This window comes from Microcaecilia unicolor, chromosome 5, assembly GCF_901765095.1.
Source record: "Microcaecilia unicolor chromosome 5, aMicUni1.1, whole genome shotgun sequence".
Lineage (NCBI taxonomy): Eukaryota > Metazoa > Chordata > Amphibia > Gymnophiona > Siphonopidae > Microcaecilia > Microcaecilia unicolor.
The window spans coordinates 18,728,160-18,754,847 of NC_044035.1; the positions used below are offsets into that span (position 1 = coordinate 18,728,160).

General features: G+C 47.0%; 1 protein-coding gene across 3 annotated transcripts in view; it reads right to left on the bottom strand.

Annotated features, from left to right (window-relative positions):
• The window catches only part of NHLRC2 (NHL repeat containing 2), a 211,142-nt gene extending 189,086 nt beyond the window's left edge, over positions 1 to 22,056 (bottom strand). For all 3 annotated transcript variants that reach the window (XM_030202703.1, XM_030202702.1, XM_030202704.1), the window contains exons 1-2: positions 21,871 to 22,056; positions 9,068 to 9,220 (exon numbers count right to left, since the gene is read on the bottom strand). In XM_030202703.1, coding sequence (XP_030058563.1) covers positions 9,068 to 9,220; positions 21,871 to 22,036 — 319 coding nt within the window. In that variant the 5' untranslated portion in view covers positions 22,037 to 22,056. The remainder of the gene's footprint in view (positions 1 to 9,067; positions 9,221 to 21,870) is intronic.
• Positions 22,057 to 26,688: the final 4,632 nt, after the last annotated feature.

The window sequence follows — 26,688 nt, forward strand, 5'->3', positions numbered from 1 at the left end:
AGGGGTGTTTATTTCCTTTTTAAACTGCTTTGTGACTTGACGAGAGGGGTGCTTATTTCCTTGTAAGCTGCTTTGTTTTTTTACAGGGCTTTTTTTTTAAGGGGGTACTGAGTACTGGAACCTTTTCCATTGTCTGCTAAAATTGACCCATGGTCCCCATGTTTTAATGAAAGAGCTCAGGCCCTACACACAAATTCTGCCTTGCCATAGATTCTGTGACTGGTTGCAGGGGGCCTGGCTATTGTGGGATGGGTCCCTCAGTGATCACCCCACCCCTGAAGGGTGGCCTGGCATTTGAGTACCGGCACCTTTTTCACTAGAAAAAAAATGCACTGTTCTTTAAATCTTTAAAAGGCAGTCTATCAAGGCACCGGATAAAGTACAGCCCCCTGCAACACAGCATGCAGTGTCACAGTTGTCTTTAGTAAACCCTTTTGGAAAAAGATTTGCCTTCTCTTCCCTTTCTAGAGACCAAATGCAAAACAAAGGCGCGATTTCTGTTAACAGTCCACTATTACAGGTCCCATTTCAGTTCTACAAATAAAACCACTAAGGCATTCCAGAAATACACAAGGAAATTATCAGATCATCTTCAAAATCTGCACCTTAGTTCACAAAATCATGTACGGCGTAGTTCCAGGATACATGACAGACCTCATAGACTTACCAATAAGAAACAAAGTCAGATCATCAAGATCCTACCTAAACCTACACTACCCAAATTGCAAAGGACTGAAATACAAAACAACTTATGCAGCCGGCTTCTCCTACATAAGCGCACAACTATGGAATGGGCTCTCAAAAGCTGTGAAAACAATCCACTACCATTTGAACTTCAGGAAATCACTAAAAACCTACCTCTTCAAAAAGGCCTACCCCAACGACCCCACGTAACCCTCTTCACCTACCAACACAGCACGACTATGATTGAACAGGACAACACGCAATCTTCATCCATTCTGACCCCAACGACCCCACGTAACCCTCTTCACCTACCAACACATCATGACTATGATCGAACAGGATATCACGCAATCTTCATCCATTCCAACCCTCCACTTATACCTCATACGATCACTATACAACTTTGTATTTGTTATCCACCGACTGGGCAAACGCCTTTGACGGTACTATGTAAGCCACATTGAGCCTGCAAATAGGTGGGAAAATGTGGGGTACAAATGCAATAAATAAATAAATAAATAAAACTGCTCCATGAAGCGACAACATAAGCACTGCTTCTTTAAACTGGCAAGCTGCTGAAACCCCTGGCAGCCGGCTGTCCCAAACTTCTTAAATAACATTCCCTACCGCTACATTGATCAGTGGCGTAGACATCGTGGGGCCCACCTAGCAGCGATGTACATCGTTGGTGTTGCTGGCGGGGATCCCCAAGACCCACCAGCAGATGATGTTTGGAATCATTTGGCGCACATAGGCACTGCCATCCAGATACCATGCGAGTCTTTACCGCTGGGTCAGTGGCTGGTGGTAAAGTCTCAGACCCAAAATGGACGCGCGGCAATTTTTCATTTTGCCGCATGTGCGTTTTCGGCAAATGTTTTTTAAAAAACTTTAGAGGCGCGCTGAAAAATGGATCAGCGCACTCCCAAAACCCTGGCCTACACTACCACAAGCTATTTTTCAGCGAGCCTTTGCAAAAGGACCCTCAGTGCTGACCCAGACTATATCCCCCACCTTACTCCCCTCTCCATTACCTATCTTTACCTACTCATCTCTTCTATTATTCTGGTATATTTAACTTTTACTATCTCCAACAATATTCTGTATTCCCTATTACTACGTAAGCCGCATTGAACCTGCTTTAAGTGGGAAAGCGCGGGATACAAATGTAATAATACTAATAATAATACTTCAGGGAGATGTTACCTATCACTAAGGCAGATAATAAAACAATATATATATTTTTTTTAATGTTTCTTCTAAATCTCGTGTAGAGAATGTGATTGAAAGAGTTTTTTTGATGCCCTTCAAGGAGAGAACTTGATTGTACTGGACATTATATATTCTTTCCTATTTACTATCCCTATGTACCTGAAAGATACTATCCTTACCCGACCCTAATACCAAATTGTATTTGTTTCCATACCGGACTTGGCGATCGCCTGTACGGTATTATGTAAGCCACATTGAGCCTGCAAATAGGTGGGAAAATGTGGGATAGAAATGTTCTCTGTGAAAACCCCTGGGCCATCTGAGCAGCAGGGAAGTCAGTGCTCTCAGTGGAGACATCGGCACTCTCCAATCATGCATAGGGGTTGCTGGTGTTGGCAGCTGGAAGCTTGCTGTCGGCTTCCCTGCTGTTCAGACAGCCCTGGAGGTTCTGGCAGAGGACATCGTCAGTAGGCAGGGCTTGGGGATCGCCACTAGCCAGTGTATTGCCCACCCAAAAATCCATTTCTAACTAAGCGACAAGGCCGGAGTTTTGACTTCATCATCCTGATATCAGTCCACTTTCCTCTGGCTGCTTCTTTCTGTGAAACTACAGGCTCCCAGCAAGATTTAACAACACTGAAGTACAAAGCACTGAAGCCTGAGTCACGATAGCCTGTATTTCTATCATCTGATTTAGAACTGGCAGGGTACGAAACAATTTATATAGATAAAACATACAAGGAAGGTCTTAACTTGAAAAGTATCCAAGTTTAACTCATCCTATATAATAATTCTCACCTGGAACATTCTGAAGCTCACTCTGTGGGAGGGAAACACTGAAGGCTAGGCTGCCAGGTACACTCACTCTCACTCATGCACCACTCACTGTCACTCAGGACCCGCCCTCAGCCACACCCCTTCCGGACATAATTCGCAACCCCAACGTTCGAAATGAAGCCTCAAAAGCCCCTCTAAACCGGAACAGTGAGGCGCCAGAGATATCCTGTTTGCCCATGCCTGCAAATCGGAAGTCTGAACTCTGAAGCGCCGTATGCCCCGCCCTCGCGTCACAACGTCATGACGACGAGGGCGGACCACACTGCAGGAAACAAACGCGATCTGCGGCGGCCCACACTACACGAAAGTAACGCGCGATCTCGACGGAAACACCATCACGGAGCTCGCAGGTGCCTCGAGGGGGTTAGGGGACAGCTGCCTCGCTGACGGCCGGGGGGGGGGGGGTTGGGGGACAACTGCCTCGCTGACGGCCGGTCACGAGGCTCCAAACGCTATCTCCCTGTGCCTGCAGGGTGCTTCGGGGACAGCTGGCTCGCTGAACATGCCTCTACAGCCTGCAAACCCCATCTCCCCCTGCCCCTAAACCTTGCTAGCGCCCGTTTCATCTCTCCCAGAAACGGGCCTTTCTTACTAGTGTGAGTAATAATACTTGAAGGACATTAGGAGGGTGAGAATTTGGATTTTGTATTATTATTTAATTCTCAAAACTTGTTGTTGCACTAGAAGTGTGAACATGAACCTCGTACTGTTTGTATTATTAATTGTATACCTCTTGAAATGATTATCTTGGAAGTTAGCTTAATTTTCATTACATCACCTGGGAGAAAAATGATGGGGAACTGTTCCCTTATATAAAATGCAGATTTTGACCAAGGTCCCTATGCATGAACAGTACCCAGACTGCCACCTGATGGCCTGCAGAGTGAAACGTATAGCATCTGCCAAGCATCCTTGTATGTTACAACCTCCTCAAGCTAGAAATCATGGATTAGCTATAACTCAAGAACGTGTTCTGGAAGATGTGTCACAATAACTTGCAAACCTATAAAGCAGCAGAACTTCACCTTAGGCTTGGATTTGTTTTTGCTACGGAATGAGTCTCTAATAAAAGGGCTCGTGAAGTCATCTCAATTCCAAACTCTTAGAAACATTTTAAGCTGCTTCTTTTCTAAATTGATGTATTACTAGAAGATCTGAACAGACTAATTAATTAAGACACAGGTTATTTTAGAAGGTACTTCACTTACATTTAAAAAATCAACCCCCCTCCCTCCCCCAATATTCAGCCAGTGGCGGGTAGCACTTTGCCCACTGCCGGTGTTCAACCGGATATTTAATGCTGGGCTCTTTCTGGCGACCGGCATTGAATATCCGATTTCATTTTCGATTGCGGCAACTTAAACCGGTTTAGCCGATGTTCAGCGCTAACCGGTTAAGTGTTTAGCAGTTAAAGATAGGTTGCATAAATAGCGGGCCTATTTTAACCACTAAACATAGCCAGTTTGGCGCTGCATATCCGTGCATAATCAGCTATGGCACGCGATATAGGCAGTTAGCGGCAAAGCGCTCTGCGGATATTCAGTGGGTTATTTCCCGCTCAATATCTGCGGTTAGGCACTAAAATGCTATCTAAATCGGCCAGGAGCTTGTTCCTGGCTGGTTAAATAGTTTTGAATATTGGCCAGCGAATGAATGTCTACAAATTGTAAGCTGCTGCTGCAAAAGTTCTGAAACTTATTTGGAAGTTTTATAGCGACAGTAATTTGAATTTTAGATTACTATTCTTTTCTAGATCCAAAGTTCAAGATGAGTTGCAGTCAGGTACGTTAACTGTGAGACAACCTGGGCAAGGAAATAATCTTGAGTTGTACCTGAGGCAAGGGTGGGTTAAGTACAGGGGTGTGCTGGTAAATTTTTAACAACGGGCTCTCTCTCTGGGTATAGCCAGCCCTGCAATTTTGGTGGGGGGGGGGGGCATAGGTGGACTAGGGGGACAATGCATGCCCCTCTCTCTCCACCTCATATAGGCATGCTATGAACTGCCACCACACCCCACTGCTTGTTTCTGGCTCTGAGCATCAAGCTGGGACTTCTTGCACATGCAGGAGAAGTCCCAGCCTGCTGCTCAGAGCTGGAAATCAGGAGCGGGGAGCAGTAGCAGTCTATTCACTTGGCTGGCGAAGCTCAGCATCCCCACCAGCAAAGTAAAAGAGAATTGAGGTGGGGGCCCGAGCCCACATTTTGGGAGCCAGTGGTAAAAGTAGCCATGGAGGGCCTACTTTAACAACCGGCTCCCAAAATTCTTCAAAACTTAACAAACGGCTCTCGCGAGCCCGTGAGAGCCTGCTTCAGCACACCACTAGTTAAGTAACTTACCCAAGGTCATAAAAAGTATCATTGGGAGAAACAGAATTTGAACCCTACCTTCCCTGGTTTGCAACCTGCATATCTAACCTCTTACTTATAATTTACTCTCTTTTGCACTAAGTACAGCTACTTGCCATGAAATTAACTGATACAATGACAGTACTTATCTCATGATAATCTTTTAAGAGGGTTTAGATCAATATTTCTCCAATGTGGTCATGAGTGGCTTTTTCTGCTACTGTGGAGGCTCTCACCGATTGCCAATGTCTGGCTCTTGGCTCAGCTACCGACACCTCAATGTCTGCAAGTTTAAGCTATATTGTGCTTTTCTCTCTCGGGGGAAACCAGAACGAAGTGAACTATGGGCACCATGCAGCTTAAGACTCACAAATCTGCACAAAGTCACAAAAGGGGCACAGGCTGGGTAGGAAGCATGACCACGATGGCAAGAAAAACAGAGGATCCAAAGAGAAAAATCAGGAATAAAAGAAAACCCCTACACACAGAATACAATACAACGTAAAAAAGTAGAGGTGGACTTCCAGCAGCAGATGATAGCATGAACTTATTTATTGATAAAAGCACCTCACAAGGGAGCAGGGGGGGCAGCACTGGCAAATGTGTAGCAACACAACTGCACCAATGAGGGTGACGATGCACCATCCTCCACTATTCCTGTTCCACTTCCATGCATCTCCCCCATTATAAGGGGAGGTCAGTTCTGTTCTTTTCCCTTTTGCCCCTCTCTCCAGCAAAAGAGATTGTGGGGGGAGATACGGGGAAGTGGCGAAACACGTGCTGGAAAAGGTCTGAAGGTAGTGAATGTGTTGCAGATCACATTCTGAAGCCACCAGAAATATTTTTGTAATAATCCCCAATTTAGTTATATTGCACCTTCTATAGGTAGTAGGGAGCTAATATTGGAGTATAACACGGAGGTGCTACTATAAAATGGGTAATGCCAATGGGATTTCACAGTCAATGACCATCTACCTTTCCGGAAGCTGCTAAAAACTTACCTCTTCAAGCAAGCCTACACAAATGACCTGACTTAGACTATGAGTTCATCTACGCTACCTGGATCAGATTATGAAGACTGAACCTGAATATGCGTACGCCTTGTAGCGCTATAGAAATGCTAAATAGTAGTAGTAGTAGTAATTTAACCCTTTCTAACACATCCCTCTTCCTACCCTCCCTATACATTCTACCATACTTAACAACACGCTAATCCCAATATTTATTTATTGCATTTTGTATCCCACATTATCCCACCTCTTTGCAGGCTCAATGTGGCTTACAATATATCGTGGATAGTGGAAATGAAGGAGAGTAGACATTTAGTGTTACAGAAGTATATTGGGTTGCATGGTAATGGAGAGCATGATAGTGATGTAGTGTAAGTCGTTCTTAGCATATACATCCTCCTCCCATTCCTCTACCTTTACCATCCTTCTTCCTGCCCATCTTATCTATCCACATCTAAACGACCACCTCATTACTTACTATATTACAGCTGCATCCGCTCTATGTTACTTCATTAACCTGATATATTATGTAAGCTGCATTGAACCTGCTAGTGAGTGGGAAAGCGCGGGGTATAAGTATTACAAATAAATAATTGGGAGCCACAGCAAAACACTATGGGGTCCTTTTACTAAGGTGCGCTGAAAAATGGACTGTGGTAGCGTAGGCGCAGGTTTTGGGCACGCGCAGATCCATTTTTCAGCGTGCCTGTAAAAAAAAAATGCCTTTTTAAAATTTTTGCTGAAAATGGACTTGCGGCAAAATTAAAAATTGGCGCGTGTCCATTTCGGGTCGGAGACCTTACCGCCAGCCATTGATTTAGCGGTAAGGTCTCACGTGTTAACCGTGCAGTAATCGCCTACGCACGTCAAAATCAGAGTTACCGCCCGATTTTTGCCGCGCGCCAGAAAATAAAATATATTTTCTGGCATGCGTAAAAAATGAAATTACCGCACGGGCCACGCGGTACTTGGGCGGTAACTCCAAACTGATGCACATAGGTGCCCAGGCGGCTTAGTAAAAGGGCCCCTATATAACATGGCATGAAAATGGAGCACAGGAAAAGTGATGGCAGTGGAAAAGGTGATAGAGAAAGATGTTCCTGCAGCTATAAGTCACAACACTTAGAACCACTTTTCAGGTTCAAGATCCTGCTGGGAAACTTACACATGGAGTTATAAAAAGGGCTAGCCTTTAATGGAACAAACAAATTTAAACGTATCTGAACTGTTGGAAGCTACAATATCGGATCAATCAGAAAGAATGACTTTAATGGTTCAATTTGTTTTCTTGCAAGATGTTGAAGCTATAAAAAGATTATACGTTCGTCGAATAAATGACTTGTTTTATGGCAAAACAGTTCGTATATTTCAGGACGTAACGAAACAAACGCAGGATATTAGGAAATCTTTTTTGAGCATGAGGAAAGAGACCCAGGAATTGGGAGCCTCTTTCTTCTTGAACTACCCAAGTAAATGTGTGGTGAAACATCAAGGTTTAAAATATATATTTTTCCAGCCAGAGCAGTTAAGAGTATTCATTGACTCTAGGAAGTTATGATTTTTCTACATTCTAACTAATGTTTAAAGCTGTAAGAAATTAAGGAAGAATGTTACGTGCAAAGTCTGTTCTTTGTTATATTTACTTATATTTTTCCCCATTTATTCTTAGTAACGCCTTGCTCTCATTTTGTGATATAAAAAGGGCATTAATGTATCTTCGTAATGATGAATGTGATAATTTTATAATATTATGTCTGATTTTCTTAGCAAGTTTGTCTTGTATTGTAAAGTTTGAAAAGTATAAATAAATAAAAAAATAAAAAGGGCTAGCCTTATTTAAATATTTACTTCAGGTACACGGTAAACTGGCCAAAACATTGATTTTGTATCAGGGTCCAGTTTTAAAACGTTATTATCATGGTAATATATAAAAATTAACTGAAACCGGTTCCAAACATTTTTTTTTTCATTACTTAGAAGTACTTGCCCCCTGCACAAGTTCATCGACAGGCCATTTTTGGAACACTGATAGTACGAAATGGATAACCACTGGAATTTAAAATAGTCTACTGAGCGTCACTTTGAAAGCAAAAATAGCAACAGCTGAAGAGAAGAACAAGAAAAGCAGCAGATAACGTTGCAAGGTTGAACGCGATGGCAGAGAGGCTGAACCTCGCTATAAACCAGCTCCCCCCCCCCCCCCCCCGATCATTCTGCACACTAAATGGACATTATAAGACGGTTTCACTTTGATAGCTCCTCTCCACAATGGCTCTTATATTAACTCTTACTGTTTAATGGTCACTGGTGTGCAGCTGGGGACCCGCTAAGCCACTTGAAGCACTTTCACTGCATTTAAAGTACCGGATTTGGTATACTATATGGGGAAGCCCCGGACTATATGCTAGATTTGATTCATCTACCATCCAGAAATGCTTCAGTGTCTGCTCGATCCTTCCTCAATTTACACTATCCAAGTTGCAAGAATGTTAAATATAAATTAGTCTTTGCATCAACCTTCTCCTACGTCAGCACGAAGTCCTGGTATGTTCTACCACGGCAGCTGAAAGAAACTGATGACCACCAGCTCTTCAAGAAATCCTTAAAGACATTTTTATTCCAGAAAGCTTACCCCACTGCCAATACTAAGTCCTAACCTTCCTCATACCGACTGAACCCGCCTGACCGCCGATTGCACCAACCTCGTCATGCACCCTTGTCTTATCCTCATGTTCTTACCCCTCCCTTTGATTTCTTGGATCTGTACCCACCCTAAATTGTATCCTTTTGTAATATTGTAAGCCACATTGAGCCCGCTCTTGTGGGATAATGTGGGGTATAAATGTACCAAAAATAAATAAATAAATTACTATCACTATTAAAAGGAGGCAACAATCCATCTACTTCTAAGTAAACCTTCACTCTATATCTAGTGGGTTAAATCTCCTACAGGTGGAAAATCCATATAACGCCAATACCTTTATCAGAGAATTTGTGCTCCAGCTCGTGGAGGTCAGGCAGCAGATGCATACAGTTGATGCAACAGTAGGTGAAAAAATCCAGCACCACCACTTTTCCATGAAGGTCTTCATAGAGAGATATGGGACCCTCTGTGTTTAGCCACTCCAGACCTGGAATTCACAAAACAACGATTGTTCGTTAAAGATTAAACAAGAAACAGAAGGGAGGGGGGAAAAAAACTCCCCCAGAGCTGTTAAACAATTCACAAAAACTGATCAGTAAAAACTCTTTTATGACATGCAATGTCTCATTTATCACTTTGGAGACATTACTACTACTACTTATCATTTCTATAGTGCTACAAGGCATACGCAGCGCTGTACACCATACACGAAAAGACAGTCCCTGCTCAAAGAGCTTACAATCTAGATAAGAACAGGTAAACAGACAGAACAATTAAGGGTAAGGGAATAATAGATGAGGTTGAAGGACAGGGCAAGTGAGTAGTGGTTAGGAGTCAAAAGCAGTGGTAAAGAGGTGGGCTTTAAGTTTGGACTTGAAAACAGCCAGAGACGGGGCTAGACGTACAGGTTCAGGTAGTCTATTCCAGGCATGAGGTGCAACAAGATAAAAGGAACGGAGTCTGGAATTAGCAGTGGAGGAGATAATTCCATTCCCACACACTTCATTTTCCTCCTTACCAAGACATCTCCCTTGGAAGAATCTGAGGGGCAGAAATGGAGGACCCCCAGACACAGAACCCCTCTTGTGCCTCTACAACAGTGGTCAACTTCCTTCTCTTCAGCACACCTTGTGACCCTGAGCAAGTCACTTAACCCTCCATCACCCCAGATACCAAACGTAGATTGTGAGACCATTAGGAAGAGAGAAAGTGCTTACATGTATTATGGAAACCACTTTGGTTATACCTTAGAAAGGCAGTATATTTATTTATTTATTGCATTTGTATCCCACATTTTCCCACCTATTTGCAGGCTCAATGTGACTTATAAGGTCCCGTTATGGCAATCACCATTCCACGGTGAAAGATACAACTGGTCATCTGTAGAGACCAGTTGTAAAAAGAAAATAGACAGAAGCTAGGTGGAGCGTTGATGTGTTGTAAGTGACTATTACTCCATTTGGTATGCCTTGGTGAAGAGATAGGTCTTCAAAGATTTACGAAAGTTAGTTATTTCGTAAATTGTTTTTAAGTTACGTGGCAAAGCATTCCATATCTGCGTGCTCATAAAGGAAAAGCTGGCTGCGTGTGTTAGTTTATACTTTAAGCCTTTACAGCTGGGGAAGTGTAGGTTAAGAAATGTGCGTGCGGATCTTTTGGCATTTCTGGGTGGCAGGTCGATGAGGTCTAGCACTTAGGCCGGGGCATCTCCGTGAATGATTTTATGAACTAGAGTGCAGATTTCGAACGTGATTCGTTCTTTAAGTGGAAGCCAGTGTAGTTTTTCTCTTAGGGGTTTTGCACTTTCATATTTTGTTTTTCCGAATAGGAGTCTGGCTGCGGTGTTCTGAGCTGTTTGACGTTTCTTAATGATTTGCTCTTTGCAGCCAGCGTAGAGTGCATTGCAGTAGTCTAGGTGACTCAGCACCATTGATTGCACCAGGCTGCGAAAAATGATCCTTGGGAAGAAAGGTTTTACTCTTTTGAGTTTCCACATTGCGTGAAACATCTTAGTGGTGTTCTTCACATGACTTTCAAGTGTGAGATTTCGATCTATGGTAAGTCCGAGAATTTTCAGTGTGTTTGAAACGGGCAGGGAAAAGTTTGGTGTGGTTATAGTAGTGAACTTATTTGTGTTATGTTGTGAAGTAAGTATGAGACTATGAGGCATATTTTCAAAGCACTTTGGGAGGCTAAGTTCCATAGGTTTCTATGGAACTTTGGGAGGCTAAGTGCTTTGAAAATGAGCCTCATTGTGTTTTTTCTGCATTAAGTTTTAGCTCAAATGCATCCGCCCATGAATGCACGATTTGGAAGCTTTGGTTTATGACCCTTACCCTTAACTATCCCCAAAGTTGAGTTTTTCAGACACTAGCATGTGGAAGTCATTCATAAGGAAGTCATTCCATGGTCTTCATTATTTTTGTTTTCTGACTTTGTACCTTTTCTAGGCCAGCCACATCTTTTTGATGTGGGAGAACCAGAACTGAAACACTCAAGGTCTATACAGTGGATATTATTTTTTGTTTTATTCTCTAATCCTTTCTGAATAACTCCTAACATGCTATTTGATGATTTCTATGCATCATCCATATTATGGTCTTCGTTATCAGAGTCAGATGATCATGTTTTTACGAATAATTTTGCTCACATTCACTCTGTATTTTACCAGACCTCAGCGGTACCACTCCAGGAGCTCAAGTTTTACGCACCAAATCATCATTGGTCTATTATTTACTGAAAACGGTCTAAGAGTTATTCGATATTTTATTACCTCCAAATTACTGCTCATCTTATTCATTAGATTAAAAAAGTACTTTCACTTAGTTTATTCTTGTCCAAAACTTCACAATCCAAGTCAGCAAGAGGATTTAGCCAACATGAATCATGTTTCAACCGAGCCTTCCTCAAGGACTGTCCCCTTTAAAAATGGTCACCTTCTCTCCAGGTTTTTGCTTTGGGGGCTCCTTTCTTTTTGAGATACCCCTGTAAATGTTTGGTTAGCTGTCAAGGGAAAGAATATTTTTATTTTTTTAAGCCACTCAACTGAAGAATTTTCTTTGTAGTAGAAAGTTGTTTCTTTATATTAGTAAGCTTGGGTGAATGTGGGGATTCAGTTCTTAACAACGGATACTGCCTCTATAGTTTAGAAGGCTGGATCCTATTAGATTCAGTTATATTCTATTTTAACATTCTTTAGTTAACAATAGTGCCTATGTCCTCCTAGCTGTGGGCTATATAACTGTTTCTTTATTGTTAATTATTTTGCTCTCTTTTTTTCTTGTTGATTGGTAAAGTTACCTTTTTTATTATGATTTGTAAAAAAATCTTGAAATCCCCCCCCCCCCCCCTGCAAAAAAAAAGACACCTAGGTCTGGGAGTTGCAGGGGAGTCAAAGAAGGGATGGGGACCTGCATCCCTCAGGTAAAGTCTTGTAGGACCAAGCCATAAGCCTCACACAGTGAGCACTAAAAAAACTCAGCATTTGACCAGATCCAGTCCAGGGCCTGGATAACCTGGAAGAAGCCTTTAGGCTCAACCAAGCTGACCAGCCGCAGCCAGCAGAGCGGGGAGCTAGGCCAGGGACCAGGAGCACCAGACAGCATGACCTACCATCTGCTGAGGTAGAGAAAATACTGGATCTTTCCATGGAGTACCACTAGCTAATACTGGTGAGGTCACTGGTAAAACTCAGTCTTTTTCTCTACCACCATCTGCTGGTAGGAGGGGATAACACTCATTTGTGCAGAACAGTGTAGCTAGATGCTAAGGAAAAACATTTAAATACCTCTGGGTTAATGCACAGTTGGCAGGTCTCTTTCAATTGAACGGAAGCTCTGGAACAAGGGGTCATGGGATAAAGGTGAAAGTGGATAGATTCAGGAGTAATCATTTCTCTATGGAAAGTGTGGTGGATGCAGGAACAGCCCCCCAGTGGAGGTAATTGAGATGAGGACAGTATCTAAATTTAAAAAACATGGGACAACTACAGAGAATTTCTAAGGGAGAAGAAGAGATTGTACAGCTTAGTAAGCAGTATGTATGGACAGACTGGACCAAATATATGATCTCCAACTGCCATCATTATCTAACCAACTGAAATTCAGAGAGGCTTCTGCCCAGTTTAACAGCTCTGCCCATTCGAGTCACTGATAGTCAGTGGCACTTAAACTGAGAGTGACAGGGAATATCAGCACAGACCACTGGAGGCACTCTCCACTTAGACAGACTCGGACGTTATCCAGGCACTGCTGATATTGATTGCTCGTGCACATATAAATTATCCGGCAAGTGGGATCACACAAATAGCTGTCCTAACTACAGCGGGATATTATCCAGATGCCAGAATTTAATATTGTCGGCACACAGATAACACTAACCCAGACATTCAGTGCTGGTGTACAGATATGGCTCGGTACAGAACATCTGGGATTAATTCAGCAGACGATGGTCAGTGTCCCCATCCTCTTGGGCTCTGTCCCCATCCCTGTAGTTACTGCAGGTCCCCATCCCTGTGTCATTCTCTAGGTGTCGTCTTCCGCCAGGGTCGCTTTACTCATACTACCCCTCTCCTCAAATCGCTTCACTGGCTCCCTATCCGTTTTCGCATCCTGTTCAAACTTCTTCTACTAACCTATAAATGTACTCACTCTGCTGCTCCCCAGTATCTCTCCACACTCATCCTTCCCTACACCCCTTCCCGTGCACTCCGCTCCATGGATAAAGCGAATGCTACATACCTGTAGAAGGTATTCTCCGAGGACAGCAGGCTGATTGTTCTCACTGATGGGTGACGTCCACGGCAGCCCCTCCAATCGGAAACTTCTCTAGCAAAGTCCTTTGCTAGTCCTCGCGCACCGCGCATGCGCGGCCGTCTTCCCGCCCGAAACCGGCTTGAGCCGGCCAGTCCAGTATGTAGCAAGACAATACACTTCAAGGGAAGACACAACTCCAAAGGGGAGGCGGGCGGGTTTGTGAGAACAATCAGCCTGCTGTCCTCGGAGAATACCTTCTACAGGTATGTAGCATTCGCTTTCTCCGAGGACAAGCAGGCTGCTTGTTCTCACTGATGGGGTATCCCTAGCCCCCAGGCTCACTCAAAACAACAACCATGGTCAATTGGGCCTCGCAACGGCGAGGACATAACTGAGATTGACCTAAAAAATTTACCAACTAACTGAGAGTGCAGCCTGGAACAGAACAAACAGGGCCCTCGGGGGGTGGAGTTGGATCCTAAAGCCCAAACAGGTTCTGAAGAACTGACTGCCCGAACCGACTGTCGCGTCGGGTATCCTGCTGCAGGCAGTAATGAGATGTGAATGTGTGGACAGATGACCACGTCGCAGCTTTGCAAATTTCTTCAATGGAGGCTGACTTCAAGTGGGCTACCGACGCAGCCATGGCTCTAACATTATGAGCCGTGACATGACCCTCAAGAGCCAGCCCCGCCTGGGCGTAAGTGAAGGAAATGCAATCTGCTAGCCAATTGGATATGGTGCGTTTCCCTACAGCCACTCCCCTCCTATTGGGATCAAAAGAAACAAACAATTGGGCGGACTGTCTGTGGGGCTGTGTCCGCTCCAGATAGAAGGCCAATGCTCTCTTGCAGTCCAATGTGTGCAGCTGACGTTCAGCAGGGCAGGAATGAGGACGGGGAAAGAATGTTGGCAAGACAATTGACTGGTTCAGATGGAACTCCGACACGACCTTTGGCAAGAACTTAGGGTGAGTGTGGAGGACTACTCTGTTATGATGAAATTTGGTGTAAGGGGCCTGGGCTACCAGGGCCTGAAGCTCACTGACTCTACGAGCTGAAGTAACTGCCACCAAGAAAATGACCTTCCAGGTCAAGTACTTCAGATGGCAGGAATTCAGTGGCTCAAAAGGAGGTTTCATCAGCTGGGTGAGAACGACATTGAGATCCCATGACACTGTAGGAGGCTTGACAGGGGGCTTTGACAAAAGCAAACCTCTCATGAAGCGAACAACTAAAGGCTGTCCTGAGATCGGCTTACCTTCCACATGGTAATGGTATGCACTGATTGCGCTAAGGTGAACTCTTACAGAGTTGGTCTTGAGACCAGACTCAGATAAGTGCAGAAGGTATTCAAGCAGGGTCTGTGTAGGACAAGAGCGAGGAGCTAGGGCCTTGCTGTCACACCAGACGGCAAACCTCCTCCACAGAAAGAAGTAACTCCTCTTAGTGGAATCTTTCCTGGAAGCAAGCAAGACGCGGGAGACACCCTCTGACAGACCCAAAGAGGCAAAGTCTACGCTCTCAACATCCAGGCCGTGAGAGCCAGGGACCGGAGGCTGGGATGCAGAAGAGCCCCTTCGTCCTGCGTGATGAGGGTCGGAAAACACTCCAATCTCCACGGTTCTTCGGAGGATAACTCCAGAAGAAGAGGGAACCAGATCTGACGCGGCCAAAAAGGAGCAATCAGAATCATGGTGCCTCGGTCTTGTTTGAGTTTCAACAAAGTCTTCCCCACCAGAGGAATGGGAGGATAAGCATACAGCAGGCCCTCCCCCCAATCCAGGAGGAAGGCATCCGATGCCAGTCTGCCGGGGGCCTGAAGCCTGGAACAGAACTGAGGGACTTTGTGGTTCACTCGAGATGCGAAGAGATCCACCAAGGGGGTGCCCCACGCTTGGAAGATCTGGCGCACCACTCTGGAGTTGAGCGACCACTCGTGAGGTTGCATAATCCGGCTCAGTCTGTCGGCCAGACTGTTGTTTACGCCTGCCAGATATGTGGCTTGGAGCACCATGCCGAGACGGCGAGCCCAGAGCCACATGCTGACGGCTTCCTGACACAGGGGGCGAGATCCGGTGCCCCCCTGCTTGTTGACATAGTACATGGCAACCTGGTTGTCTGTCTGAATTTGGATAATTTGATGGGACAGCCGATCTCTGAAAGCCTTCAGAGCGTTCCAGATCGCTCGCAACTCCAGGAGATTGATCTGTAGACCGCGTTCCTGGAGGGACCAGCTTCCTTGGGTGTGAAGCCCATCGACATGAGCTCCCCATCCCAGGAGAGACGCATCCGTTGTCAGCACTTTTTGTGGCTGAGGAATTTGGAAAGGACGTCCCAGAGTCAAATTGGACCAGATTGTCCACCAATACAGGGATTCGAGAAAACTCGTGGACAGGTGGATCACGTCTTCTAGACCCCCAGCAGCCTGATACCACTGAGAGGCTAGGGTCCATTGAGCAGATCTCATGTGAAGACAGGCCATGGGAGTCACATGAACTGTGGAGGCCATGTGGCCCAGCAATCTCAACATCTGCCGAGCTGGGATCTGCTGGGACGCTTGCACCCGCGAGACGAGGGACAACAAGTTGTTGGCCCTCGTCTCTGGGAGATAGGCGCGAGCCGTCCGAGAATCCAGCAGAGCTCCTATGAATTCGAGTTTCTGCACTGGGAGAAGATGGGACTTTGGATAATTTATCACAAACCCCAGTAGCTCCAGGAGGCGAATAGTCATCTGCATGGACTGCAGGGCTCCTGCCTCGGATGTGTTCTTCACCAGCCAATCGTCGAGATATGGGAACACGTGCACCCCCAGCCTGCGAAGTGCCGCTGCTACCACAGCTAGGCACTTTGTGAACACCCTGGGCGCAGAGGCGAGCCCAAAGGGTAGCACACAGTACTGGAAGTGGCGTGTGCCCAACTGAAATCGCAGATACTGTCTGTGAGCTGGCAGTATCGGGATGTGTGTGTAGGCATCCTTCAAGTCCAGAGAGCATAGCCAATCGTTTTGCTGAATCATGGGGAGAAGGGTGCCCAGGGAAAGCATCCTGAACTTTTCTTTTACGAGATATTTGTTCAGGGCCCTTAGGTCTAGGATGGGACGCATCCCCCCTGTTTTCTTTTCCACAAGGAAGTACCTGGAATAGAATCCCAGCCCTTCTTGCCCGGATGGCACGGGCTCGACCGCATTGGCGCTGAGAAGGGCGGAGAGTTCCTCTGCAAGTACCTGCTTGTGCTGGAAGCTGTAAGACTGAGCTCCCGGTGGGCAATTTGGAGGTTTTGAGGCCAAATTGAGGATGTATCCCTGCCGGACTATTTGAAGAACCCACTGGTCGGAGGTTATGAGGCCACCTTTGGTGAAAAACTTTCAACCTCCCCCCGACTGGTAGGTCGCCCGGCACTGACACTTGGATGCCGGCTATGCTCTGCTGGAGCCAGTCAAAAGCTCGCCCCTTGCTTTTGCTGGGGAGCCGAGGGGCCTGGCTGAGGCGCACGCTGCTGACGAGAGCGAGCGCGCTGGGGCTTAGCCTGGGCCGCAGGCTGTCGAGAAGGAGGATTGTACCTACGCTTACCAGAAGAGTAGGGAACAGTCTTCCTTCCCCCGAAAAATCTTCTACCTGTAGAGGTAGATGCTGAAGGCTGCCAGCGGGAGAACTTGTCGAATGCGGTGTCCCGCTGGTGGAGAGACTCTACCACCTGTTCGACTTTCTCTCCAAAAATGTTGTCCGCACGGCAAGGCGAGTCCGCAATCCGCTGCTGGAGTCTATTCTCCAGGTCGGCGGCACGCAGCCATGAGAGCCTGCGCATCACCACACCTTGAGCAGCGGCCCTGGACGCAACATCAAAGGTGTCATACACCCCTCTGGCCAGGAATTTTCTGCACGCCTTCAGCTGCCTGACCACCTCCTGAAAAGGCTTGGCCTGCTCGGGGGGGGAGAGCATCAACCAAGCCCGCCAACTGCCGCACATTGTTCCGCATGTGTATGCTCGTGTAGAACTGGTAAGACTGAATTTTGGCCACGAGCATAGAGGAATGGTAGGCCTTCCTCCCAAAGGAGTCTAAGGTTCTAGAGTCTTTGCCCGGGGGCGCCGAAGCATGCTCCCTAGAACTCTTAGCCTTCTTTAGGGCCAGATCCACAACTCCAGAATCATGAGGCAACTGGGTGCGCATCAGATCTGGGTCCCCATGGATCCGGAACTGGGACTCGATCTTCTTGGGGATGTGGGGATTAGTTAGAGGTTTTGTCCAGTTCGCAAGCAATGTCTTTTTGAGGACATGGTGCAAGGGAACAGTGGACGCTTCCTAAGGTGGAGAAGGATAGTCCAGGAGCTCAAACATTTCAGCCCTGGGCTCGTCCTCCACAACCACCGGGAAGGGGATGGCCGTAGACATCTCCCGGACAAAGGAAGCGAAAGACAGACTCTCAGGAGGAGAAAGCTGTCTTTCAGGAGAGGGAGTGGGATCAGAAGAAAGACCCTCAGACTCCTCGTCAGAGAAATATCTGGGGTCTTCCTCTTCCTCCCACGAGGCCTCACCCTCGGTGTCAGACACAAGTTCACGAACCTGTGTCTGCAACCTCGCCCGGCTCGACTCGGTGGAGCCACGTCCACGATGGGGGCGTCGAGAGGTAGACTCCCTCGCCCGCATCGGCGAAGCTCCCTCCGCCGACGTAGTCGGGGAGCCCTCCTGGGAGGTGGCCGCAGTCGGCACTGCACGCGGTACCGACGTCGGGGACCTCACCCCGGGCGATGGGCCAGCCGGCGCCACGCTCGACGGTACCGGAGGCGCAAGCACCGCCGGTACCGGAGGGGTAGGGCGCAACAGCTCTCCCAGAATCTCTGGGAGAACGGCCCGGAGGCTCTCGTTCAGAGCGGCTGCAGAGAAAGGCAAAGAGGTCGATGCAGGCGTCGACGTCAGAACCTGTTCCGGGCGAGGAGGCTGTTCCGGGCTGTCCAGAGTGGAGCGCATCGACACCTCCTGAACAGAGGGTGAGCGGTCCTCTCGGTGCCGATGCCTGCTGGGTGCCGACTCCCTCGGCGACCCAGAGCTCTCGGTGCCGACGCGGGGAGGCGACCGGTGTCGATGCTTCTTCGATTTCTTCCGAAGCATGTCACCGGAGCTCCCCGGCACCGACGAGGAGGACGTAGAATCCAGCCGTCTCTTCCTCGGGGCCGAGGCCGAAGGAGGTCGGTCTCGGGGGGGCTGTACCGCAGGAGCCCTCAGGGTAGGAGGAGACCCACCCGAAGGCTCACCGCCACCAGCAGGGGAATGGACAGCCCTCACCTGCACTCCTGACGATGCACCACCGTCCGACGACATCAGCAGACGAGGTCCCGGTACCACCGACGTCGATGCAGCTATCCGATGTCTCGGCGCCGATGCAGAGGCCCGATGCCTCGATGCACTCGATGCAGGGGCGGCCGAGGAAGATGGTCTGGACGCTGACGACGTCGATGCACTCGAAGATCCCGGTGCCGATGCCGACGAAGAGCCCGAGAACAACACGTTCCACTGAGCTAATCTCGCTACCTGAGTCCGCCTTTGAAGCAGGGAACACAGACTACAGTTCTGAGGGCGGTGCTCGGCCCCCAGACACTGAAGACACGACGAGTGTCGATCAGTGAGCGAGATAACCCGGGTGCACTTCTTGAAGCCGCTGGAAGGCTTCGATGTCATGGGCGGAAAAATCACGCCGGCGAAATCAAAGTCCGAAATGACGGAAAAAGAGCACCAAAAGATTTAAAGGGAGAAAATCTCGACCGAGGCCAAAAGAGGCCTACCCCGACGACGAAAGAAAACTTATCGGGGCAAAAAGCTGGAAGTACGGGAAGGGTAACACGAAAACCGGAGCACTTCCCGACACTTTAAAAGACTTTTCCGAAGAAAAAACACGTCAAAAATAACTTTGGACGCGCGAGGTCGACTTTCCGGGGCTCGACACGGCGAAACACGACCGTACCGAGTGCGGACAAAAGAAGACTGGCCGGCTCAAGCCGGTTTCGGGCGGGAAGACGGCCACGCATGCGCGGTGCGCGCGAGGACTAGCAAAGGACTTTGCTAGAGAAGTTTCCGATTGGAGGGGCTGCCGTGGACGTCACCCATCAGTGAGAACAAGCAGCCTGCTTGTCCTCGGAGAAATCCTTCTTATCTGTTCCCTTCTCCACTACTGCCAACTCCAGACTTCGCGCCTTCTGTCTCGCTGCACCCTACGCCTGGAATAAACTTCCTGAGCCCCTACGTCTTGCCCCATCCTTGGCCACCTTTAAATCTAGACTGAAAGCCCACCTCTTTAACATTGCTTTTGACTCGTAACCACTTGTAACCACTCGCCTCCACCTACCCTCCTCTCTTCCTTCCCGTTCACATTAATTGATTTGATTTGCTTACTTTATTTATTTTTTGTCTATTAGATTGTAAGCTCTTTGAGCAGGGACTGTCTTTCTTCTATGTTTGTGCAGCGCTGCGTACGCCTTGTAGCGCTATAGAAATGCTAAATAGTAGTAGTAGGTGTCATATCAAGCAAGCTCCTTCACTGTGTCCAGTGAGGAGTAATTTGTATTGTGTTTGGCACTCCAATCACGTCTGAAATGGTGGCTCCTATGATGACAACTCATCCTAAATGACATGTTACCATATGCTCACGGGCATCCATCTTTCGTTTCAATAATACAGTTGGGGATGCCCAAATCTCAACATTTAGGTCGTCCTACTACTACTACTACTATAAATCATTTCTATAGCGCTACCAGTCGTATGCAGCGTTTTACAATTGAACATGAAGAAAGACAGTCCATGCTCAAAAGAGCTTACAATCTAAATCAGGACAAACAGACAGGATCAATAAGGATAAGGGAAGGACAGACGGAAGAACACAAGGATAAGATAAAAGTGACAAGTCAGGAGTCGAAAGCAGCATCGTCCTTAGAGATGGTCGTCCCCGGTTTTTGGCGATAATGGAAACAGAGAACGTCCATCTCAGAAACGACCAAATCCAAGCCATTTGGTCGTTAGGGAGGAGCCAGCATTCGTAGTACACTGGTCTCCCTGACATGCCAGAACACCAACCGGGCACCCTATGAGGCACTGCAGTGGACTTCAAAAATTGCTCCCTAAGGGGTGATTTACCACCACAAGTGTAACAGGTAGGGGGGGATGGGCCTGGGTCCGCCTGCCTAAAGTGCACTGCATCCACTAAAACTGCTCCAGGGACCTGCATATTGCTGTCATGGAGTTGGGTATGACATTTGAGGATGGCAAAAAAAAAATTACGTTTTTTTTTTTAGCGTGGGAGGGGGTTGGTGACCACTGGGGGAGTAAGGGGAGGTCATCCCTGATTCCCTCCGGTGGTCATCTGGTCAGTTCGGGCACCTTTTTGAGGCTTAGTCACAAGAAAAAATGGACCAAATAAAGTCGCCCAAGTGTTCATAGGAATGGTCCATCCAGTCTGCCCAACAAGACAAACTCATATGTGCTACTTTTTGTGTATACCCTACCTTGATTTGTACATGTCCTCTTCAGGGCACAGACCGTATAAGTCTGTCCAGCACTATCCCCGCCTCCCAACCACCAGCCCCGCCTCCCACCACCGGCTCTGGCACAGACCGTATAAGTCTGCCCAGCACTATCCCTGCCTCCCAACCACCAGCCTCGCCTCCCATCACCGGCTCTGCCACCCAATCTCGGCTAAGCTCCTGAGGATCCATTCCTTCTGAACAGGATTCCTTTATGTTTATCCCACGCATGTTTGAATTCCGTTACCGTTTTCTTTTCCACCACCTCCCGCGGGAGGGCATTCCAAGCATCCACTACTCTCTCCATGAAACAATCCTTCCTGACATTTTTCTTGAGTCTGCCCCCCTTCAATCTCATTTCATGCCCTCTAGTTCTACTGCCTTCCCCTCTCCGGAAAAGGACCGCCCTTCTTTTTTCCATTATCGGCTGAGAACGCCCATCTCTTAAGCACGCCCCAGTCCCACCTTCGCTACCGACACGGCCCCCGTGAACTTTGGTCGTACCCGCGATGGAAAGCAGTTGAGTGCGCCCAAAATCGGCTTTCGATTATGCTGATTTGGGCGACCCTGCGAGTAGGACGCCCATCTCCCGATTTGTGTCTCTTTCGAAAATATGCCTGTGTTAGTCTCAATGTGCCTCATTTCAGACCTCCACCTCCCTTAAACTTAAGTCATAAAAGAAAAAGAAGAAAAACACACTTGTTCTCTGCCACACTTCAAAAGTTATCCCCAATGCACCAAGCTGCATTTCCTTCCACAGGTATTTATTGTATTTATTTATTGCATTTGTACCCCACATTTTCCCACCTTCTTGCAGGCTCAGGTACAGTCACCCCGCCCTCCCCTTCCTCAGGCTCCTCCACTCCACCTACCCTCAGCAAAGTCAGGCACGCGCAGCTGCTGCTGCCGACTGTCCGCCTCCAGCAGGTAACTAAGCACCAGCTCCTCACTCTCTGCCTGCGAGGCAGCGACGGGCAAGGCGGAATCCAGCTGGGTCTGCAGGGGCAGCAGGTCTGGGAGGCTGCACGAGGCCGCCATGTTCAGAGAGACCCCGCCTCTTTCACGTTTGGGCGAGAGGGATCAGCAAATAAGAACAGGAAAGCTTTGAGACATTCAGTCGGTCCCGGACAAGGAGGTTTAAGATCACGTCCACTGTAAGAGCAAGGAAGTAGGAAGCCAATTAGGGTGGTCGAGGTTTCCCCGTCCCGGCGCAGCCGTCATCCCCGTACACTCAAAACAAAGCAGTGGAACCTATGAGCCAATCTACGTTTCCCCGTCCCGGCGTAGCCGTCATCCCCGTACACTCAAAACAAAGCAGTGGAACCTATGAGACAATCTAAGTTTCCCCGTCCCGGCATAGCCGTCATCCCCGTACACTCAAAACAAAGCAGTGGAACCTATGAGACAATCTAAGTTTCCCCGTCCCGGCGCAGCCGTCATCCCCGTTCACTCAAAACAAAGCAGTGGAACCTATGAGACGATCTAAGTTTCCCCGTCATCCCCGTACACTCAAAACAAAGCAGTGGAACCTATGAGCCAATCTAAGTTTCCCCGTCCCGGCGCAGCCGTCATCCCCGTACACTCAAAACAAAGCAGTGGAACCTATGAGCCAATCTAAGTTTCCCCGTCCCGGCGTAGCCGTCATCCCCGTACACTCAAAACAAAGCAGTGGGACCTATGAGCCAATCTAACTTTCCCCGTCCAGACGCAGCCGTCATCCCCGTACACTCAAAACCAAGCAGTGGAACCTATGAGCCAATCTAAGTTTCCCCGTCCCGGCGCAGCCGTCATCCCCGTACACTCAAAACAAAGCAGTGGAACCTATGAGCCAATCTAAGTTTCCCCGTCCCGGCGCAGCCGTCATCCCCGTACACTCAAAACAAAGCAGTGGAACCTATGAGCCAATCTAAGTTTCCCCGTCCCGGCGCAGCCGTCATCCCCGTACACTCAAAACAAAGCAGTCGAACCTATGAGCCAATCTAACTTTCCCCATCCAGGCGCAGCCGTCATCCCCGTACACTCAAAACAAAGCAGTCGAACCTATGAGCCTCATTCACATTGTCAGGTTTGTTTTTTAATTGTTGGTCCATCACACTATTCACCATCATGTAACCAAAACTTCTGCTAAAACAAATGTATACTCTTTTCTACTCCCAATATTATGTATTTCACCATCATGTACCCAAAACTTGCTGTAAAACCAAATGTACATTCTTTTCTATTTCCAGTATCCACGATGAATTGTAAGCCACATTGAGCCTGCAAAGAGGTGGGATAATATGGGATACAAACGTAATAATAATAATCTGTAACTATTCTAAAGCTGTTTCAGTTGGATAGGCAGTGCATTAAAAGGTGGAGGACAAAAGTTTGTTTGTTTTTTTTACTTGTTGGACAACTTTTTAATTTTTTTGAAAGCCTCCCACATGTACATCATGAAATAACAATTGAATATCACTAAAACAGCTTTAACAAATTATTATAGCTGGTAGAAACAGCAATTTTAAACTCTGTTTATAGTGCTCATTTTTCTACACTAAAAACTAAATAAATACACAGTATACAATGCAGATGGCCAAATTTCAGTGAGGATATCCTGTTTCCTGATGGGTTCATTTTAAAAAGTTGTTGTAATCTGCCTTGGGAAACGTGGTGTTATAAAGATGATGGAATATATTGAAATTAAATGGAAGTAGAATTAAACTCTCCTTTCATCAGGGCACATGGAATCCCATTTTCATCTGTTTTGTAGAAGTTTACCTTTTAGATACACAAATGGATTATTCTATTGTTTGAACATGTGGTGGTGGTGTATAAGTCAAAATAATACAAATATTTTCTGTCAAACAGATCTCTCATTTGTTAAAACATAACTAAATGGGCTAAAAGCCCCAAATGCAGTCCATTGGTTTTCTTATATTTTGTTCTTGTGATGGCTTATACTGTGCCAAAACTGGAAATACAATGAGACAGAATAATAGAATTCAGTAACATTCAAAACTTTTTTTTATGTTTTAATCATCTTTATTCAAAGCAAAACATGGTTGTTGATAAGCTTCATACAGAACAAGAAAAAAAAATCAGTAAACCATCCAATATAGCACAATAAAAACTTTTACAGAAAACATACCCCAGGAACCCAACCCAACCCTACCCTTCCCTTCCTATAAGCCCACCTAACTATTCTTATAAATAGTAAGTGTTTATTGTTAAGCACCTGATCCTCATAACACGATGTCAATTTTGGTGGCCCTTTACTAGGTTAAAACGTCTCTGCAGAATACTGGGAGTCCCTATAACCAGCCCCTCCAAATGACACCATAATTTCCAATTTAGAACTAATTACTACTCTAACCGATGAAACCAATCCTTCCTCTGTGTACATCCGTATGTTACACAAGCCGGCATGTACGAAAATATAAGCGAAACGAAAATAGAAATGCTACCAAGAATAGAGCAGCTTTACTTTTGGGTGAACAGGGATGACGGTTGCGCGGAGGCGAGGGAAGGGAGCCCCCCTAATTGGCTTCAGTTGTTTTGACGTCATGCCTCCTCCCGTCCTGTTCTCTCAGTGAGTCGAACGTCCTGGCTCTCGCCCAGGATAAAACAAACTGGGAACGCCGCGCGCGCAAAAAAAAACCCAAAAAAGGTTGTGTTTCTCAGATTCGACGCGGAAACAACGGTGTGGGGAAATTTGAGGGGAAAATGTCAGGAAAACATTTCTCGCGCCCCGTGTTCCCGAAAACTGAGGAAAAACTGAATTATGCTGGCCGTCGATTTTTTTGTAATTGAGGGAAATGTCGAAAGTGCCGTGGCGAACGTGCAGTGAATGAAAGTCGGCGCCGGCAGGGCAGTCCGAATCCGAAAGACTGGGGTGCGGCGGGGCTTTTGGACTAGCGAGACCCTAAAATCACGAATGGAATATTAATTCTTTGCTGCTTTGCGTTTTTGCTGTTGTAAGTGCTTTGTTTTCGTCTGTGTGGTACAGGCAGGGCTTTTTTTGAGGGGGTACTTGGGGGTACTGAGTACCGGCACCTTTTGCTCAGGCTCTACACACCATTTCTGCCTTGTCATAGATTCTGTGACTGGTTGCAGGGGACCTGGCTATTCTGGGGTGGGTCCCTGAGTGATCACCCCATCCCTGAAGGGTGGCCTGGCATTTGGAGTACCAGCACCTCTTTCGCTAGAAAATATGCACTGTACTAAATGGAAGAATGACATTGGAGCCGACTCTATGGGTGCTTGAGCACCCCCAATATTAAGAAAGTACCTTGTATGTGTCCAGGGAGGGATTGTTTTCATTGGGGGGTTACCATATGGCTCCAGAAAAAGGAGGACGGATTGAGCCAGCCGGGTTTTACTTCCATTGCTTAAAGCAATGGAAGTAAAACCCGGCTGGCTCAATCCGACCTCCTTTTTCTGGAGCCATATGGTAACCCGATTAGCACCCCCAATCATTTTGAAAAGGTGGCTCCGAGGAAGAATGATGCAGGCTGAGGCCACAGAGCCGGCACTCAACTTGCCTGATTATCATTGAGGCGCCTGTCTCAGGTTGAGCCAGCGAAAGTTTTTCTTTTAGGGGGTTGGGGGGGGTGGCAGTCCCATCTGGGGTGAGGCAGAAGGACAGAAAGTAGCGGTAGGGAGAGGCAGGTGAGTATGAGAGAAAAAAGAGAGAAGGAAAATAAAGTGACAGAGAGAAACAGAGAACATTTGAACGCACAAAATTAAGTAAGTCTAATGACTAATGGTTCACTCAAGCTAAAGTAGTAATAGAAAATCTCAACTCAGCCTCGCGCTGTGAACCTTCACTGTGACACTCACACTGTTATGGATATTATCACTCCTACTCATAGTAGGAGCCAACTTTTCAAAATTATTGGGGGGTGCTAAGCCTAATGGAAATAATCCCTCCCTGGACACATACAAGGAATTTGCTCAACACTGGGGGTGCTCAAACACCCACAGAGTCGGCTCCTACTAGATCAGTGTCGCCACCCAGCCAGCCCAACGCAGCAGGCTATAAGGCGTAGGCTCGGTGTGCCATCATGTAGCTTAAAAAAACCCCCTCCAATTAAGCTACATGATGGCACGCCGAGCCTACGCCTTATAGCCTGCTGAATTGGGCTGGTTGGGTGGCACTGAAGCTTTTTTTCTCCATCTAGTAGGAGTGATAATATCCATAACAGAGTGAAGGTCCACAGCCGGTGTGAGGTTGTGTTGAGATTTTCTAGTATATTTACAAGACCTATAAAATATATTAAAAATTAATACACAGGGAAGAGCCTACTACTACTTATTTCTATAGTGCTACCAGGCATACGCAGCGCTGTTCACTAGACATAGAGACAGTCCCTGCTCGACAGAGCTTACAGTCTAATCAGGACAGAGAGCAGGACAAATAAGGAAATTATTAAGGTGGGAATGATAAAACAGAGATACTGAACAAGCGAGTAAGGGTTAAAAGCAGCATCAAACAGGTGAGCTTTTAGCTTAGAGTTGAAGACGGCCAGAGATGGAGCTTGATGTACGGGCTCAGGAGGTCTATTCCAGACATATGGGGCAGTAAGATAAAAGGAATAGAATCTGGCGGTGGAGGAGAAGGGTGCACATAAGAGAAATTTACCCAGTGAACGGAGTTCCCAGAGAGGAGTGTAGGGAGAGGTTCTGAGGAGCTGCAGAATGCACTTGTA